The sequence below is a fragment of the Semicossyphus pulcher genome, unplaced genomic scaffold (genome assembly GCF_022749685.1).
Source record: "Semicossyphus pulcher isolate SPU_LCO1_2020_fin unplaced genomic scaffold, fSemPul1.0.p SCAF_5, whole genome shotgun sequence".
NCBI lineage: Eukaryota > Metazoa > Chordata > Actinopteri > Labriformes > Labridae > Semicossyphus > Semicossyphus pulcher.
Window position 1 is genome coordinate 2,773,685 of NW_027211726.1, and position 20,701 is coordinate 2,794,385.

At 41.5% G+C, this 20,701-nt stretch overlaps 1 protein-coding gene and 1 gene segment (V, D, J or C); one reads left to right on the plus strand and one right to left on the minus strand.

The window, feature by feature from the left end:
- The first annotated feature begins 2,573 nt into the window (after window positions 1-2,573).
- Window positions 2,574-13,498, plus strand: LOC138608615 (uncharacterized). The gene is made up of 6 exons (XM_069681199.1): window positions 2,574-2,619; window positions 2,771-3,049; window positions 4,739-4,813; window positions 6,314-6,396; window positions 13,026-13,059; window positions 13,167-13,498. Exons 1-6 carry the CDS (start codon window positions 2,574-2,576, stop codon window positions 13,496-13,498), a joined length of 849 nt encoding a protein of 282 aa, XP_069537300.1.
- A 2,698-nt stretch (window positions 13,499-16,196) lies between these two features.
- On the minus strand, window positions 16,197-17,376 carry LOC138608616 (Ig kappa-b4 chain C region-like; the record flags this gene model as incomplete). The annotated part of the segment is given in 2 exon segments: window positions 16,197-16,522; window positions 17,337-17,376. Coding segments are annotated over 2 exon segments (366 nt in total), but the record flags the coding sequence as incomplete, so codon positions are not given.
- Between the last annotated feature and the right edge of the window lie 3,325 nt (window positions 17,377-20,701).

Genomic DNA, 20,701 nt, shown 5'->3' on the forward strand with positions numbered 1-20,701 from the left:
ATTTTAAATATTAAACTCATGAAATATCGTTCAGTGGCTGTTTTAATGTGCATTAGCTTCATCCCTAACATGATGCTGACTTCACATACATTATAATTCATGTTGATTAAACTGAATTGTGTTAGTTTAAAAACATCCAATAACTTACGTCGTCTTATCTGAGCGCTCTCGGCAGTGGTGGTGGAAAATCTAATAATGATGACTTTGACACAGATTTGTCTTTTGATTTTTTTATCATGATTATAAAAGACTTTTGCAAAGAGGTCAGAGCAGCACAGAGACGCAACGTTTCTTCTTTTTTTTCGGTAATCGCTCAAACACACGCGTGAGACGGGCTGAATGAATGAGGAAGTAGAATGAGGGTTTTATATTCTAGAGGGAGGAGACAGAGCGAAACTTTCCTGAAGAAAACCTGCTCGCGACCAGGTTAGGTTCACAGACACAGTTACCATAGTAACCAACTCAGAGTTAAAGTTACCTCTCTTTCTGAAACGGCAAACCCGAGGTTTCCCTCATTTCAGGGTTAACAAACTCGGGGTTTTCACTAAACCCGCTTTCTGAAACGGACCCCTGCTCTTTTTGTAAAGTGTCTTGAGATAACTCTGGTTATGATTTGGTTCTATACAAATAAAATTTGATTTGATTTGATTTGATTTAAGGAAAAAGGAAACATAAAATCATGTTAATTTAATCAGTCAATTCAATCAGATAAGGTAACATTCAAATCTCTTCATTGAAAATCATCTTCATTAAATCATGTTGAAGCCATCATTCATTTAGCATAATCAATCTCATGTCATGTTAAATATTAAATGTAGTCATTACAATTTTAATCAAATTTATGCCAATTGTAAATCATTCCATTTAAACTGTTTTTAAATACTATTTATTAATTTTACATCAGGTTTAATCTAACTTTTTAATGCTGATTTTTAAAGATGAAAATTTCCTCATTACTAACTTAAGAACTTTATTTCTACAAACTAAAATTAATCAGTCATTTTTTCACCGATCATTACTAATTTAATTTCAACTTAAAATTACATCAATTAATCAAATTACTTTCAGGAAATAAACTTGACCAAAAATATCATGGCAGCTTTAAATGTCTAAATTTCCATTTAACATTTGAAATATAATTAAGTCCATCAAAAATGCAGATCACAAACACAACAAGGCTCCAAACTAACATCAGCCGCCTTAAATAATTCAGGCATCAACCACAGATTATCGCATTAAATGCTACATAAAGCGATTAAACATATCTGATTCTAATGCGGCGCAGTCACACAAAGTTACACACAATCCAAAGTAACCAAAGTAACAAAGAATGAATGAATCAAGCGGACCGCCTGCACAACATAACACCACAACAATCTTCAACTGTTCTCGTGCCGACTAACAGATCATATTATCTACAATCAATCAAACATATACATACCAATAGCGTCTCTGCGCTCGTCCAAGCATTGATGCAAACAAACTTTTCATCGGCACGTTTCTCCCTGAAAGAGCCTGCCATGCTGGGCAAACAAAAGACAAAACGCAGCTGCACAGGTGAACCTCCTAATCAAAGCCTCTCTCTCTCTCTCTCTACCTGCACACCTGGAGCCTGAGCTGCCACACCTCTCAATCGGCTCAACGCTGACCTCTTGTGCCCTACTTAATTATTTACATGATTTTAAACTATGATCCGAAATATACCAAACCAAGAAAAGAACGTAAAAGAGAAAAAAAGCACAGTCCAAGGACTCATGACTTAACAGTTGGTCATGACCTTTGACCTTACATGTGCTTCAAGGTCTTTCCACTTCATTTGGTTGAAAGAAAACATGAAACAGAAATGAATAAAATGAAATGAATGAATCAGAACCTGGGACAGACAGTGGAAAGACAATATGGTCTTGTGAATAAGGGGCACACAGTTAGCTTGGTTCATGCTAGAGAGGGAGTTGGAGATGTGTTTGCCCAGGTAGATAACACCTGATGGAGACCAACAATGTGGATGGAGATCAGGATACACTGGAGGTCTGGGGCATTCAGAGTAAGAGTTATTAATATTGTTACCTGATTTTGGCCAAAGGATCTAATCATCTTGACTGCTCTTCCATCAGAACCTTCAGGTTTGACTCAAAATAGCAGAACATCATCTGCGTATGGACAGATTTTATGCGGCATGAGACCCTCCTCTATACCTGTTACTAATGGATCACTTCTTATGGGCCTGCCAAGGGGTCTATGGTGAGGGCAAACAGAAGGAGGGAGGCCTGACAACCCTGTCTGGTGCCACGCTCCACACTGAATGTGAAAACTTAACCATGTTACCAAACTGTCCACTAATTAATGGATTAATTTATTTTAAATTCTCTACATGTAAATATGTAAATGTGTAGGATCATTCTGTCAGCTCTGAGGGGGAAACAGCATGATATGTTGATGTCAGCTACAGTTCACTGACTCTGTGTGTTTGCATATGTGTCCTGCCTCTCTGCTCCCAGACGTTAAGAGGCCGCTGTTGATCAGTGGCTGTCCAGGTCTTTCAGAGACACTGACACGCCGGCAGCACAATGATGATGTCACTGATTCTACTTGTGACCATCCTGGGGCTCCTTGTTCAGGGTGAGACTCTCTTCTGAAAACTGTTTTGAAATCTTCTATGAACTGTTCCATGTTAAAGGAATGATTCTTGTTCCTCTGTTTGGTTGATGATCATCTTTCTCTAAGCTGGATTTGTCTCAATAACTCTTCTCCTGTTTTTCATGTTTTCCAGGTTCTTCAGGTGATATCATCCTGACTCAGTCTCCTGGAGCTCAGTCTGTTCCAGGACAGACTGTTTCTATCAGATGTAAAGCCAGTTCATCTGTGAGCAATGACTTGCAGTGGTACCTTCAGAAACCTGGAGAATCTCCCAAACTCTTGATTTATTATGCTACAACTCGTCAGTCTGGAGTTTCAGATCGTTTCAGTGGGAGTGGATCTGGAACTGACTTCACCTTAACCATCAGAGGAGTCCAGACTGAAGATGCAGGAGATTATTACTGTCAGCAGGGTAACAGCTTCCCGCTCACACAGTGATACAACGTCATACAAAAACCTCCCTCAGCTTAGAGGAACTGATCTGAGTCAACAGCTGCACAGAGACTGAAAGACAACAACAGAACTAAACAAACCTCATTATAAACATGTCATTCAAACAATTTACACTAATAACACTAACTTTATTAAAACATTTTTATCATCATCAGTTTTATGTAAACTCTTTCAACAAGCAGGTTAATACAGATGATCATATATAATTTCACTTAATAATGTTTTCTAAAGTTCATGCTGACTAGGATTTTCATGATGATGATGACTATACTCATCTTGTTGATGTTGCTGATGAAGAATATTAATAAAAGAAAAAAAGACGTCCTCTACACTGCCTGTTGGCGCCAGTGACCGATCGCACTTGAAGCTGTTTGTTGGCTCTTACTGACTTTGTTCCCTCCTGTCTTGATCGTTGCTTGTGTTGTATTAACTCTCAGATGTACGTCGCTTTGGACAAAAGCTTCTGTTAAATGAAATTGTAACATTGTAACGTTGTAATTGAAACATAATTAGTGTAGGAATTCTTGAGTTATAACCGTAGAGGTGGTTTGTGAGGTCAGTGAGCCTGACCTTTGACCTTTGACTACCAAAATCTAATCAGATCACTCTTTAGTCCAAGACAACGTTTGTGCCAAATTTGAAGAAACTCCCTCATGGTGTTTGAGAAATCGTGTTCACAAGAACGAGACAGACGTATGTAAGGACTACTGGAAAACATAATGTCTCCAGCCACGGCTGTTGACGGTGTGAAGGCAGAACAAGCTTGAAGCTGTTTGAATATCAGTATGCAGAAATGTGTAAAGACGTGTTTAATGAAATGGCTCTGAGCCAAGATATTATGACTTTAAAAAAAGACAACTTCAAACAGAGTGCTGAACTTAAAAATGCCTTTACACATTAAATTTAGTGTTTGTGCAGAAACTTATGTCCAACATGCCGTCTGGTTCCTCCACCAAAAGTCCACCACAGTGACACAAACTCATCGAGCCGCCGTACAAAAAACTCTCACTGCAGAGACACGGCTCACTTTGACACAAACACTGTAATATAATATTATTTGCATAACCAAGACATACATAACCCAATAACGGCTGAGCATTGTAGATTATAAAGAAGTTTTGCGTTAATGTTTTCAACACTGATGTTAATTTTTGTGGTTATGAATGTGAAGAATTCACAATTAATTATCTGGCTTAATGTGTCTTTTGAGCTCAAACCAAAGCCACATACAGATAAGCACATCAGCATGTCACACTTGCACATTAGTAATCAATACTTTGATAAACTGATAGATCCTTTCTTAACCAGATACAGTTTTTCAAGTCCCTGTTGGAGTCGGTCAGAGCATTTCCATAGAGAGCCACTTTGCATCAGCAGCACCATGCTCCAGTGCTCTGGGAGAGTTTATAGTCCTGACAGTTGAACACTGGATGACTGACAGCTGTCCTTCATGACAACAGAAGCCACAGAAATCCTCCTCATCAAAAACATGACTTTGTCCTCCGTCCTCATCTGGACTCTCCTCTGCTGCTGCTTCACAGGTAAAGTCCAGAGAATCAAACTCCTCTCCTCTATGAACATCCGTCCCTCTGAAATGAAGCCGACAAAACCATGACGCTGCTTTATGTGTTTGTCTCTGTATCCTCAGAGTCCAGAGGCCAGGTCACAGTGACTCAGCCTGCAGCAGTGAGCTCTGCTCTGGGATGCTCCGCCACCATCACATGTAGGACCAGTCAGAATGTTTATGGTAATAACTACTTACACTGGTACCAACAGAAAGATGGAGAAACTCCTAAAGGGCTCATTTACCATACTAGCACTCGACAATCAGGGATTCCAGATCGTTTTACAGGCAGTGGATCAAACTCTGACTTCACTCTGACCATCAGTGGAGTCCAGACTGAAGATGCAGCAGTTTACTACTGTCAGAGTGGACACTACATCAACAGTCAGTATGTGTTCACACAGTGAAAAAGCGTCGTACAAAAACCTCCCTCAGTCAGACTGAACAGAAACTGTACTGCAGAGACTGATACACTTCACTGAGGACACACACACACACACACACACACACACACACACAGAAACACAAACACACACATTTTCATCAAGCAGAATGAACCTTACAATAGTTTTGTTTAAACGACTCACCAAAATTCAATAATTCAAGAGTTCAATAATACAACTTTTCTTGCCATGCAATTATCTGTTTGGTGGGATAATCAATGTAGGATGAGTAAAGGTTGGTCATGACATTTATCCTTACACTTGATTAAAGATATTTCCACTCTCGTTTCTGATCTTGAGAATAAGGGGCACACAGTTAGCTTGGTTCATGTCAGAGAGGGAGTGGGGGTTACGTTTACCCAGGTAGATAAAACCTGATGGAGACCAACAATGTTGATGGAGACCAGGAAACATTGGAGGTTTGGGGCATTCAGAGTAAGAGTTATGAATATTGTAACCTGAATTTAAGCCAAAGGATTGAATCATCTTGACTGCTCTTCCATCAGAACCTTCAGGTTTGACTCAAAATAGCAGAACATCATCTGCATATGGACAGATTTTATGCTGCATGAGACCCTCCTCCATACCTGTTACTAATGGATCACTTCTTATGGGCCTGCCAAGGGGTCTATGGTGAGGGCAAACAGAAGGAGGGAGGCCTGACAACCCTGTCTAGTGCCACGCTCCACATTGAACGTGAAAACTTAACCATGTTACCAAACTGTCCACTAATTAATCAATAACTTCTCTACATGTAAATATGTAAATGTGTAGGATCATTCTGTCAGCTCTGAGGGGGAAACAGCATGATATGTTGATGTCAGCTACAGTTCACTGACTCTGTGTGTTTGCATATGTGTCCTGCCTCTCTGCTCCCAGACGTTAAGAGGCCGCTGTTGATCAGTGGCTGTCCAGGTCTTTCAGAGACACTGACACGCCGGCAGCACAATGATGATGTCACTGATTCTACTTCTGACCACCCTGGGGCTCCTTGTTCAGGGTGAGACTCTCTGCTGAAAACTTTGTTTAAGGATGAAGCCAGGTTCACCTCAATGATGTTCTGCTGTGATGAAAGAACAATGAAACAAGCAGCATCTACTGTCTTATATCTATTCTCCATGTTAAAGAAAGTTCACTTCTTTGTTCAAATGTTAATCGTCTTTCTCCAAACTGGATTTGTCTCAATAACTCTTCTCCTGTTTTTCATGTTTTCCAGGTTCTTCAGGTGATATCATCCTGACTCAGTCTCCTGGAGCTCAGTCTGTTGTTCCAGGACAGACTGTTTCTATCAGATGTAAAGCCAGTTCAAGCATCAGTACCAACCTTCACTGGTATCTTCAGAAACCTGGAGAATCTCCCAAACTCTTGATTTATACGGCTACAACTCGTCAGTCTGGAGTTTCAGATCATTTCAGTGGGAGTGGATCTGGAACTGACTTCACTTTAACCATCAGAGGAGTCCAGACTGAAGACGCAGGAGATTATTACTGTCAGCAGAGTAACAGCTTCCCGTTCACACAGTGATACAACGTCGTACAAAAACCTCCCTCAGCTTAGAGGAATTGATCTGAGTCAACAGCTGCACAGAGACTGAAAGACAACAACAGAACTAAACAAACCTCATTATAAACATGTCATTCAAACAATTTACACTAATAACACTAACTTTATTTCAATCAGGAGAGACTTCATTAAGATTGAACAATTATTTATTTACAAGTTTGGAAAGAATGAAGATGTCGAGAGGCCGAGAGCAGGATAGGATACCCCCCAAACAATAATGTGAAGAAAAGACAGGAGAGCCATACGACCACTCTCAGTGATGCAGGCCTTACCTTACAGGCAGCAACAGGATTCTAACAAGAGTTAAAAGAACATAACACAGTAACATGAATAATTGATTGCCTTATTAAAACAATTAGACATTCACATTCACCTTGATAGCCAGCGATTGACCGTGCATGAGTGAGGTCAGGATAGACCTTTGACCAGCGATTGCTGAATGAGGTACGATGACCTTCACTAGCTTGAAGAGGTCGTGATGACTAAATGTAGAAATGCTATTGATCTCTACAAGAGTGTGGGATTACACATTCCATAAATAATAACCTTAGATTGATGAAGCACTGTGAGAACTTCATACAGAGTAGGATCTGTATTTAACATGAGAACAAGGCAAACAGAATTAGATGACAGCCCGTGCTGGATTGTTTAGGGACCAGGCAACTTGAGAAGTGACTGTGTGTTGAGATAAAATGAAGCGAATGTCACACCAGATATATCAGCGAAATAAACTGCGTCATTCTTGGTTCATAACATCCCCTTGTATCTGTAGTCATTGAACTTTTATTTACTCGGCCGTAGTAGATTACTGTTTACTCGAGACACTTGCAGAGATGGAAAAGCAGCCACTAGCTCCGCCTTCCCTCTCTGGCAGACCAACCACTGGTGGTTGATGGAAGACGCGTTACAAACACCCAGTCCATAATAATACTATATACTGCGGAAAGGAAGGCTTTCATCAGTGGGCCATAGGCTCAAACACATTGTGTTACCTCATTTGGCATTTGCAGACTTAAAGGACATTTATTTACATGAGAATCTTTGAGAATGTTACTTTAACTTAGCTGAATAATACCATCATGATGCAGATTAGTAAAATTAACACGTTAAGTCCATTCTTACATCAAGAGAAGAACAGCTTTTAAGGTGCTCGTTTGTTGAAGAGGTCGGATCCATCATTCTGATGCCTTCGAGAAAGTTGGAAATCTAAGCACTGAACGGCTTGGGCGACATGGTCATCAGAGATGTCTCAGCTTCTAGATGAATTGTTTGCTTACTGACATGCAGGTGTATGTTGATAGCGATAAATGAGAGCTCAATCTGAAGCGAATTGTCAGATGATCACAGATGGGAGCTGGATGCAATAGGCGGATTGCGACCTGCTGCTTTTGCATTCGCACAGAGTGCATTCCTGCAGACGAACCTGCTGATAGGTGATTGTTCAAGGAACTCGGACTACAAACAAACCATGACGAGATAAGACCATGCCCTACTAAAATCATGCTGGAAAGAAACTAGCCTGATGACATATTGTTACGCATCTTCCTGCAGCACAAACTTCTAGTAATGCCTGACCCAAGGTATGAGTTAAACTGCTGACACAATATGATATTAATGTGACTTGTGCATATATTTCTCTGATCGTATAGAGACATGCATGCAAAATACTGCTTGCCATTTTATGAATGTAGAATCTAAAAAGATGAGATGATGATTAAACCAATGAACATGAAGGTGATGAACGCATAGATGAATTAATATACCATACACATGTGAATAGTCATGCTGATATTTTTTAATTCTTTATTTTTATATAACTAAGGAATGCACATTTACTTTATTAGTTAATGCACGCGTATTTATATCAGTGTCAGACTTGTACTCGAGACAGATTTTATGTACTGAGTATTACCACTCAGTTTGACAGTGCTTCTCACTCCTCTGCTTAAAGCAATTCTTAAAGCTTACTTAAACAGAACTGACCAAATACAGAGGCTATTTGATTGTTATATGTTTCCCCGTCAGACAGGGGAACGCTGTGTGATGACACCCTAAATGAGCACCTCTGACTAAAACTGTGATAAATACACGCCCGAATGCATGAAATGCGTTTTTAACACTGAGCCAGGTGATACGACTGTTGATGGAACTTTTAAAGAGAAAGGCCACAGGAAATAACCGCGTCAATTTAATGCTGTGAAATTTAGTGCCTGAAACTTGCGCTGAGCGGCTGGAGCTCTTGTGACCGGGATTAACCTCGCAGGCGGAGGACGTGTGGATCCGATGCACGCCACACTCGCGCCTGCCCAGCCTCACTGTCACATTGGCGTTAACTGGAGACTTATAATTAAACCACGGCGACCCCCACGAGTTAATTTCACCTACTAAATAATGAGTCCTGTAATTAAATAATGACGAGAAAGCTGATAGAAAGTGTCGCTGCATGCAACACTGAATGAGGCAGATAAAGAGAAAAACGATAGAATGATTATCCGATTATTTTTCCTGAAGCACAAAGTCCCTGAATTATTATAAGGGAACCAGTCAATGGCAAAAACATACATAAAAACATATATTGTTACCTTTCTGGATGTGAGCGATCATAACACATCAGATGAGAAGGTTAGCAGGACGTTTCCTGTTACCTGAGTAAAGCAGGAGCTGCTGCCAACAAACTTGCCCACCTGTGAGAGGCTGAAGCGACAGAAGCCAGTGTTGCTCGTGCTGTATGGCGTGGCTGTGAAACGGACGTGAAAGCATTCTGCGGCCGGCCTGCAGCCATGAAGACGCTGGAGATGACACAGATATTATAGTGACAGATGCTTGCCACAGATGAATTACCAGTCACAGCATTATTTGTGATCGGGCGTTTTCTGGTCGACAGACGTTGAGACTGAATCTGGTTGGTTTAGTACTTTAATAGTATACGCCCATAATCAGCTGATCACCAGACAGGAAGGACAAGAGAGAGAGAACGTGACCTGAATGAATGATGCTAATGAATGAATGAGTAGGAACAGTCTTCCTGGTTGAACTTACGAGCAGCTACATTAAAACATGTTTATACTGTTTTGACCAATTCTCTCTGATAAATCTATCATCATCAGTTTTATGTAAACTCTTTCAACAAGCAGGTTAATACAGATGATCATATATAATTTCACATTATGTTTTCTAAAGTTTTGTGAGATTATTTCTCTAATTAATCTGAATCTATCAACATTTGTTGAACATGATGATTAAATTAATATTCAATGTAAATAATTAAAAAAATTAAGAAATAAGATTGTGATATTTTCTTGAAGCATGTTGAGAGTCTTCTTCTTTATGTAAATAAATTCAAACTCATTCCAAGTCTGACTTCACAATATGAACTAGTTATTCTTTGAATCACACACAGGGACACTGTGTTTTTATTCTTTTATCTTTCTGTGATTAAACTCTCTTTATTTAAATATTCATCACACCTAAATGTCAGATCTCAGTCATTTTGTATCACTTGATGCTGATGATATCCTGCTTTATATTTCTAATACATTTTCTGACCTGTTTAAATTCATACAAAGAATTCATTATTTCTTCTTCCCAGTTAAGGACTTACAGCATCAACAGCAGACTTCAGTGATGTGACTCGTTGGTTTTCTGTTGCTATGCTTTTATCATTATGAGTAGATTATATACCAAATATGACCAATTTTAATGGTAACAGACAAACATGCAAAACAGAGAGAGACAGTTCAACACAGTGCAGACTGAGAGCAGCAGCAGGGTGAAACCAGAAGCAGAGTCCCTGTTGGAGTCGGTCAGAGCATTTCCATAGAGAGCCACTTTGCATCAGCAGCACCATGCTCCAGTGCTCTGGGAGAGTTTATAGTCCTGACAGTTGAACACTGGATGACTGACAGCTGTCCTTCATGACAACAGAAGCCACAGAAATCCTCCTCATCAAAAACATGACTTTGACCTCCGTCCTCATCTGGACTCTCCTCTGCTGCTGCTTCACAGGTAAAGTCCAGAGAATCAAACTCCTCTCCTCTATGAACATCCGTCCCTCTGAAATGAAGCCGACAAAACCATGATGCTGCTTTATGTGTTTGTCTCTGTATCCTCAGAGTCCAGAGGCCAGGTCACAGTGACTCAGCCTGCAGCAGTGAGCACTGCTCTGGGAGGCTCCGTCACCATCACATGTATGACCAGTCAGAATGTTTTTAGTTTGGGCAGCACCCACTTTTTTTCCTGGTACCAACAGAAAGATGGAGGAACTCCTAAAATGCTCATTTACCAGGCTCGCACTCGAGCATCAGGGATTCCAGGTCGTTTTACAGGCAGTGGATCAAACTCTGACTTCACTCTGACCATCAGTGGAGTCCAGGCTGAAGATGCAGCAGTTTACTACTGTCAGAGTTATCACTGGATCAACAGTCAGCTTGTGTTCACACAGTGAAAAAGCGTCGTACAAAAACCTCCCTCAGTCAGACTGAACAGAAACTGAACTGACTGCTGCAGCTGGAAGCTACTGCAGAGACTGATACACTTCACTGAAGCAGCTCAGACATGTTCAAAGCACAAAAACATCCAACAGATTCAGATCCACTGAATTTAATCCACAAACCACTGCTGAATGAGCAAAGCGAGTAGAGAACAAACTTATATTTTGATCACTTTATGGAATATCTCTGTAAACAGAGATATACATCCAGAAAGTGTGGGGGAGGGACTAGATTTTCTTCTTTTATTCTGAGTACAATGTTACAATTTAATTTAGCAGACGCTTTTGTCCGAAGCGACGTACATCTGAGAGTTAATACAACACGAGCAATGATCAAGACAGGAGGGAATAAAGTCAGTAAGTGGTAACAAAGTGGTTATAAATGATACTGCTGTTCTCCTTATGGACCTTAAGAACGGGGATGAACAAGGCAGATCTAACAGTCTACCCACAATGGTTCAAAGAAAACAGAGGGTGTCTTTGTGCTGTGCTTTGTGACCATCACCTGTGTGCTACCCAGCGTTTAGGAAGTCTCATGTTGTTCTCATACACACTGGATTCTGGGAACGTCTGTGGTTTCTCAGTTGAAGCCTGAAGCCCTCTGGCTCTTAGGGATGGTGTCCCTTCCATTGTTTCCACTGCCTTGCCATGACGGATCCTCCTGATAGAGTACTTGGTCCAATGAAACTACATCAGACTTTTGTTGCATGAAGGAAAACAGTCCTTATGAAGAGCAAAGAAGGTGGAATGTGAACCCAGAACCTTTAAACTCAGAAACTATAATAATAATATTACATAATTGTGAAAAAAGATGAAATTCTAGTATTATTCTTCATTAACATACATTTCATAACTTGTTTTTCTTTTTATGGCTCTTAAAACCTGCATGGTTTTGATAAACAATGTGAACAACAGAGGACCCAGGACGGAGCCTTGGGGGACTCCATAGTTTATACTGATTGTAGCTGATCAGTGTGGAGACATCATCGTCTCTGCCTGGCAGATCATGAATTAAGAAATGTAACACTGTGGCAAAGGGTGAAACTTTTCTCTGCAGACTTTATAGACGTTATACGATATACAAACTTAGATAATGAACTCTGATGACCTTTTGCACTGTAGATTGTGTAAGGTTTATAGTGCATTGTTTATGCACATGAAGGTTAATTTCTTTAGTTTTTTTGATTGTAAGTGAAAACACAGATCGTTCAAATGGCTTTGATAATAATAATGGAAGTTAAACATATGGCAATAGATATATAAGCACAAGGTTTCTATGGTCAAGACCTTTGGTATACAGTATAAGCATCTAATCCAAATGGATGTACTCACACAATTATTCATATTAAATCTTATGAAAGTGTATGAACATTGTTGTGGTGTGTAATTTTACTAATGTCTAACATTTTCTCGCCTGGTGTTCATTAGCGATGCTTTATCACAGCCCCTCTTCAGTGTCTCTACAGACACATAAGTTTAATCTGTTTAGGGTGAATGTGGATAAGACAAGTTATTTTTGGTGGCTGAAAATCAGTACAGAAAATAAATGTTGGTACATATGACAATTTAAATTTCATGACAATGTATCTGTTAATTAGCCTAAATAGTAGCTTCAAATAGAAAACTGTGTCGTCTGTATATAGGTTTATTTCTTGTGTTTCTTAGCCATCATGCATACATTTGAACACTGACTTTAATCTATTCTCAGTCAGAGCATTTCCATAGAGAGCCACTTTGCATCAGCAGCACCATGCTCCAGTGCTCTGGGAGAGTTTATAGTCCTGACAGTTGAACACTGGATGACTGACAGCTGTCCTTCATGACAACAGAAGCCAGAGAAATCCTCCTCATCAAAAACATGACTTTGACCTCCGTCCTCATCTGGACTCTCCTCTGCTGCTGCTTCACAGGTAAAGTCCAGAGAATCAAACTCCTCTCCTCTATGAACATCCGTCCCTCTGAAATGAAGCCGACAAAACCATGACGCTGCTTTATGTGTTTGTCTCTGTATCCTCAGAGTCCAGAGGCCAGGTCACAGTGACTCAGCCTGCAGCAGTGAGCTCTGCTGTGGGAGGCTCCTCCAGGATGACATGTAGGACCAGTCAGGATGTTTATACTTTGAGCAGCTACCACTTCTTAGCCTGGTACCAACAGAAAGATGGAGAATCTCCTAAATTGTTGATTTACTATGCTAGCACTCGACAATCAGGGATTCCAGGTCGTTTTACAGGCAGTGGATCAAACTCTGACTTCACTCTGACCATCAGTGGAGTCCAGGCTGAAGATGCAGCAGTTTACTACTGTCAGAGTTTTCACTACATCAACAGTCAGGATGTGTTCACACAGTGAAAAAGCATCGTACAAAAACCTCCCTCAGTCAGACTGAACAGAAACTGAACTGACTGCTGCAGCTGGAAGCTACTGCAGCGACTGATACACTTCACTGAGGACACACACACACACACACACACACACACACACACACACATACACACACACACACATACACACACACACACACACACACCTACACACATACACACACACACACACACACACACACACACACACAATTTAAAGTACAAACAACAGCTTTCATCTATTTGATTCAGTTATAATCATATTGTCTTATCTCTTTTGTCAAACAAACAGTGTAGGATGAGAAAAGGTTGGTCATGACCTTTGACCCCTCCTGCACACTGACTCAGTACCATTTCAACCTCATAATTCAAAGAAAACACAAAGACAGATGATCATCTGAGAACTTGTAAGGTCCAAACAAAGCTTTACATCCTTTAAATGATATGTTTTTATATGTTAGCTCACATATATTTGGCTCCTCGCTGAAGTTAAATGTCCAAAGACGAAGCTGTGAGAACTCTGTTATCACTTCAGCCAGTTGGTAACATCTGTCAGTCGTCTGTTTCTGCAGTAAAACCATCAAACAAGATAAAACAGTGGAGCTAAAGGGCTAATTGTTGTGCACAAAGTACATCAAACTGAAACTCTATTATTCCACAAGGAGACTGGACACGTTCCAAGATGATCCATTATTCCAATGAAAGTGTGATTAATGGATCAGGTACTTTGACTCAGGTGATGAGTGAAAGAACAAAGAGTCTCATTCATTTCTAGGTCCATGCTCAACACAAAGTTACTACCATCTTATTCTGTGAAGCGTCTCCCTCGTACCTACTGTGGCACACAGTTAATGTTGTTATTATGAGTTGATCAGAGTCTCTTCAGAAAACATGAAGCGTTTGATTTCTTAAAATGCTTTTTCTTTGCTGTGATTTTTATATGACTAAAAATGAAGGAGATAAAGGTCTCAGACTGGAGTCACAGTTTTTATATGAAGAGTTGTTCCCTTTTTTATTACAGGACACAAATAACTCACAAACACCTGTTTATTGAAAATTCATCTCAGTTATACATTTTATGAAAACATGAAAAAGAACCAACACAGAAAAAATACCAAAACATGCGACTAACATGTCCACAAATCACCAGATCAGTGTTCTATAAGATTATTCAAGTTGTTGAGCTCTGAGGGGGAAACAGCATGATATGTTGATGTCAGCTACAGTTCACTGACTCGGACATGGTGGTCTGCAGCACAGGGGCTCCACAGGGTACAGTGCTCTCCCCCTTTGTCTTCACCCTGTACACTTCGGACTACAGTTACGACTCTGGGAGCTGTCACCTCCAGAAGCTCTGCGATGATACAGCCATCATCGGGTGTGTATCTGAGGGGAGCGAACAGGAGTACAGGGAGGTCATCACGGAGTTTATCAACTGGTGTGAGCTCAACCATCTTCAGCTCAACGCCAGCAAGACGAAGGAGGTGGTGATTGACTTCTGCAGGAGGACACCCCGGACTGCACCGGTGAACATCCAGGGATTGGATATTGAGAGGGTGAAGACCTACAAGTACCTGGGAGTTCACCTCAGTAACAAACTGGACTGGTCACACAACACAGACGTCTTGCACCTGCTGAGGAGACTGAGGTCCTCTGGAGTATGCGGGGCTCTGTTACGGACATTTTACGGCACTGTGGTGACGTCTGCACTTTTCTATGCAGTGGTCTGCTGGGGAGGAGGGAGCACAGAGAGGGACAGGAAGAGACTAAACAGACTGGTCAGGAGGGCCGGTTCTGTCCTGGACTGTCCTCTGGACTCCATAGAGGAGGTGGGTGAGAGGAGGATGTTAGCCAAGCTGACATCTATCATGGACAACCCCTCCCACCCCCTGCATGAGACTGTGGGGACCTTAAGCAGCTCCTTCAGCAGCAGACTGAGACACCCACCCTGCGAGAAGGAGCGCTACCGCAGATCCTTCAGCCCATCTGCAGTCAGACTTTATAACATCAGCATCACTGTCTGATCACAATACTCTGTCACTCATCCACCAGTCACTACATGGCAGCTGCTTTGCACTGTTTTTCTATGTGTGCATATCTACTGTAACATATTATTAAAGTATACTTTGGTACATGTACTGATGCATTTTTATTACCTCATCCATACCGTGCAATTATGTCTGTGCTAATACCTCTCATGTGCAATTGTTATTTATTCTGCAATATTTCACTTTACTTATCATCAACCATATCACCATGATACACACCGTGTGTGTTTTTGGTGCAGTTTTTTTGCACAAAAACGTAACCATCCACAATAAGTGAAAGGTGTACATAGTGTATATATTTATGATTATTTTTATATTATTGTATTTTATTGTCTTTTTGTCTTGCCTCTTTTATCCATCACTTGTTTTACCCTGTCCTTTACTTTGAGCTGATCAATAAAGTGTATCTTATCTAATCTTATCTTTAACGATACAGTCTGTATCAAAGAAAGAAAGTCTCAGGACAATTCACTGTTAGAATATACATGATCAAATCTTTATTGTTTGAAATGGTGAAACCATTAACACAAGCAGAAACACGTTCATGTTGAAACAGAGAGAAAAAGAGTTTAAGAGACAGGGGGTCGGACTGAGAGCAGGAGCAGAGGAAAACCAGGAGCAGAGTCCCAGTGAGTCAGATCAGTACTGGGAACACTGGTCTCTCCTCAGAGTCTCTGAGAGAGGAGTCTGGGAGCCCTGGGAGGCCTCACAGGTCACAGAGCCCACCTTCTTCCACTGGTCTGCAGTGAGCCTCAGGGTGCTGCTCCAGCTGTAGCGGCCGTCCTTCTCCAGCACCCCGGGGCTCCTGCTCTGCGCCCCGCTGCTGCTGCTGCCGCCGTCCACCTTCCAGGCCAGACTCCAGTCTGAGGGGAAGCCCTTGTTGGCCAGGCACATGAGCGTGGCCTTCCCCTGCTTCAGCTCCTCACTGGAGGGGGGCAGCACCGTCAGGGTGGGACGGACATCACCTAGGAGACACCAATCAGGTTAGAGGACAGGGAGCACACAGCTGTCAATCAAACAGCAGACACTCGGACACCTTTACTGTGTGAGAGTTGATTTTGTGCATTAAGGAGTTTCTGTCAGATGTTTTTTCTGCTCCATCAGTCACTCACTCACACATTGTTTCACTTCCCTTTAAGAAGCCTCTCATGCACATCAGCACAGAGACAATCATCACACAGAATGACCTGAAATACACAGAACTAAGCTTGAATTGAAATATGAAATTTGGCCTGATTTTAAAACTTCTTCTGCATAATTATAACAAGCGTTAACAAACAGTATTATAAACTTTTGAGTCAAAACAGAAGCAAAGTGAAAATATGAAGTAACAATCAAATGACCATCCTAATCAAACAGGTCAATAGATTTTCAAAATGTCAAACAGTTTTTGAAAATATCTGAGATAGTGTTCATTTTTAAATGGAATGATTTATCTTTACATCGTTCATTTGACTTCAATCAATGACACTTAATTCATGTCCAAACGGTTATCATTGATTTGTAAAATTAAATGTAATATTGACAAAACATTTGAAAAACAGGTTTTATATTTTCTGCACTTCAAGCTTCAAGTTGAACTTTCAGTCTGACACTAATTTGTAAAGAACTGTTTAGTGAACTGTCCTGAGTGAACCTCCATGGTAAAGGAGGACAAATAAAAACATTCATAGTTAAAGTGTCACATTTAAAAAAGAAATATTTTCTGCATCAAACATGAACAAACTGAATTGAAACATTACTTTACACATTAGATTTAGTATTTGTGCAGAAACTTACTTCCAAACTCCAGTCTGGTTCCTCCACCGAACGTGTACCACAGTGATACAAACTCATTGAGCCGCCGTACAAAAACCTCTCACTGTAGAGAGACACGGCTCTCTGACTTTGACACAAACAAACTCACCAAAATGAGTCTCTGTGTGCAACATTTTTACACATTCAATCAAAACTGACAATAATACAATGCTACAAAGTTTAAGACAGCATGTTTTTATTGATCATGTTTTAATGTTGGAACTATTTTGTTTCTGTAGTGTTTAATTTGTTAGAACCAAAGACATTTTTTCTACATCAATTTGTCCAGAAGCATGAACCTAAAATCAGATTGGATTGGTGTTAAAAGATGTTTAATCAATAGTCAGATTCATTGATTGATCCATTATTAAACAGCATCATCAGGGTAATAAAAGTCCCTGTTGGAGTCGGTCAGAGCATTTCCATAGAGAGCCACTTTGCATCAGCAGCACCATGCTCCAGTGCTCTGGGAGAGTTTATAGTCCTGACAGTTGAACACTGGATGACTGACAGCTGTCCTTCATGACAACAGAAGCCACAGAAATCCTCCTCATCAAAAACATGACTTTGACCTCCGTCCTCATCTGGACTCTCCTCTGCTGCTGCTTCACAGGTAAAGTCCAGAGAATCAAACTTCTCTCCTCTATGAACATCCGTCCCTCTGAAATGAAGCCGACAAAACCATGACGCTGCTTTATGTGTTTGTCTCTGTATCCTCAGAGTCCAGAGGCCAGGTCACAGTGACTCAGCCTGCAGCAGTGAGCTCTGCTCTGGGAGGCTCCGTCACCATCACATGTAGGACCAGTCAGAATGTTGCTAGTTCGGGCAGCAGCCACCTTTTAGCCTGGTACCAACAGAAAGATCGAGGAACTCCGATTAAACTGCTCATTTACTATGCTAGCACTCGAGCATCAGGGATTCCAGGTCGTTTTACAGGCAGTGGATCAAACTCTGACTTCACTCTGACCATCAGTGGAGTCCAGGCTGAAGATGCAGCAGTTTACTACTGTCAGAGTTATCACTGGATCAACAGTCAGCTTGTGTTCACACAGTGAAAAAGCGTCGTACAAAAACCTCCCTCAGTCAGACTGAACAGAAACTGAACTGACTGCTGCAGCTGGAAGCTACTGCAGAGACTGATACACTTCACTGAGGACACACACACACACACACACACACACATGCACACGCACACGCACAGGCACACACACACACACACACACACAGAAATTGACCAATATAAAAAAAGATGCTCTTTTATACACCATAAAAACAACACATACACAATATAGACACAATATAATATTCTAAAAGTATTAAAATAAACAACTCTTAACTGATACCTGCCTTTGAAAAGTTCCTCAGGGTCCTCTGTGTCTCACTGGAGTGACTCCTAAATATTAAAGGTCCTCATGTCAAAGGCACTGTTACCTTCACTTCTGAGTCGCCACATGTAACTTAGATGTGATTCTCAATTCAAGGGGAGCCAGTGGGAACAAGAAATCTAGACAGGTGTGATGAGGTTGTTTAATGAACTGAAATCATGAGTCATACAACAGCCCTCTGGACCACTTGTTAGTATTATGGTGAGGCTAAAGAAAGTTACAACAAGTGTGTGTATGATGAGCTTCACCTCAGCTTGAGGTAAATGGGCCTAAGTTTAAAATCGAATCTCAACAGGACAAAACAGAAGTGAATCAAACATGTCCCCTTCTGCTCAAGAGTCAATGCCTGGTCAGAAGTCACACAAACATTTTTGCACACATAATTAAGACATGATGAAATAGAAACATCTCAAAACTTTCATATTTAAACTTTTATGAGACAGAAAAGTTTCAGCATTTCTTCTCAGAGTAACACAAAGGGAAGATTCTCTTGTACGCTGATGATATGCAGTTATACATCCCAAAACCCCTGATCTATTCTTCAAGTCCATAATGTCACCAGGAATTAAAACCTATTCTCTCTCCTTTATATTATGAAGTGACATATTTAAATAGATAAAGCTGTCATGGGGAAATCCACATAGAGATAAAAGCCTTTTAAAAAACAGAATATTTTAAGAAGAGATTTGAAAGCAGAGACAGATTTGGCAAACGGAGTTGACCTTGTTTTCAATGCTCTGTATCGTCTGCTTGACGGCCGCAGTTCAAACAGAGTGTGTCCAGGGTGTGAATTGTCCTTCACAATGTTGTGTGCCTTTTTGAGGCAGCGGGAGTTGTGCAGTTCTTCCAGTGATTGGAGAGGGCAGCCAACGATCTTTTGAGCTGTTTGGATCACCCTCTGAAGTTCTTTCCTCTAAGCTACTGTGCAGCTGCTGTACCACACACATATACAGTAGGTCAGTCTGCTCTCGATGCAGCACCAATAGAAGGACACCAGTAGTCTCTGAAAGATGTTATTCTTCCTCAGCACCCTCAGGACGTGCAGTCTCTGCTGGGCCTTTTTCAGCAGCTCAGAGGTGTTCATGCTCCAGGTCAGGTTCTCCTAGATGTGGACTCCCAGGAAGCGGAAGTCCTTCACCCTCTCCACACAGTCCCATCCGATGTGAAGTGGTAACATGTCCGTACTTTTTTTCTTGAAGTCAATTATGACCTCCTTGGTTTTGGAGGTATTGAGCAGCAGGTTGTTCTCCCCACCCCACACAGTCAGTCGCTCCACTTCTTTCCGGTAGGCGGTCTCATCCCCCCCAGAGATGAGTCCCACCACCGTGGTGTTGTCGGCAAATTTGACCACCGTGTTACTGTGGTGAGTGGGGGTGCAGTCATGCGTGTAGAGGGTATAGAGCAGGGGGCTCAGCACACAGACCTGTGGCAAGCCGGTGCTGAGGTTCAGTGGGCCGTGGATGTATGAGGGACCACTCTCACCCTCTGACTGCAGTCAGACAGGAAGCTCGTGATCCACATGCAGGTAGCATGCGGGAGACCCAGGTCCACCAGTTTGTCCACCAGTCTGTGCCGTAGAATCGTATTAAACGCCGAGCTGTAATCCACGAAAAGCAGCCGCATGTAGCTCCTCTGTTGCTCCAGGTGGGATAGTGCAGCATGAAGGGCTGTGGCTACGGCGTCCTCCGTGGATCTGTTCGCCCTGTAGGCAAACTGGTGTGGGTCCCAGGTTGGTGGAAGGAATGAGGTGATGTGACCCCGTACCAGTTTCTCAAAGCACTTCGCCACCGCTGGAGTGAGTGCAACCGGCCGGTAGTCATTGAGACTGGTGATGTGGGGTTTCTTTGGCAGTGGGACTATGGTAGAGGATTTCAGGCAGGGTGGATCCATGGACTGGGACAGTGACTGGTTGAAGATCCTGGTGAAGACTCCAGCCAGCTGATCCGCGCAGTTCTTCAGTAC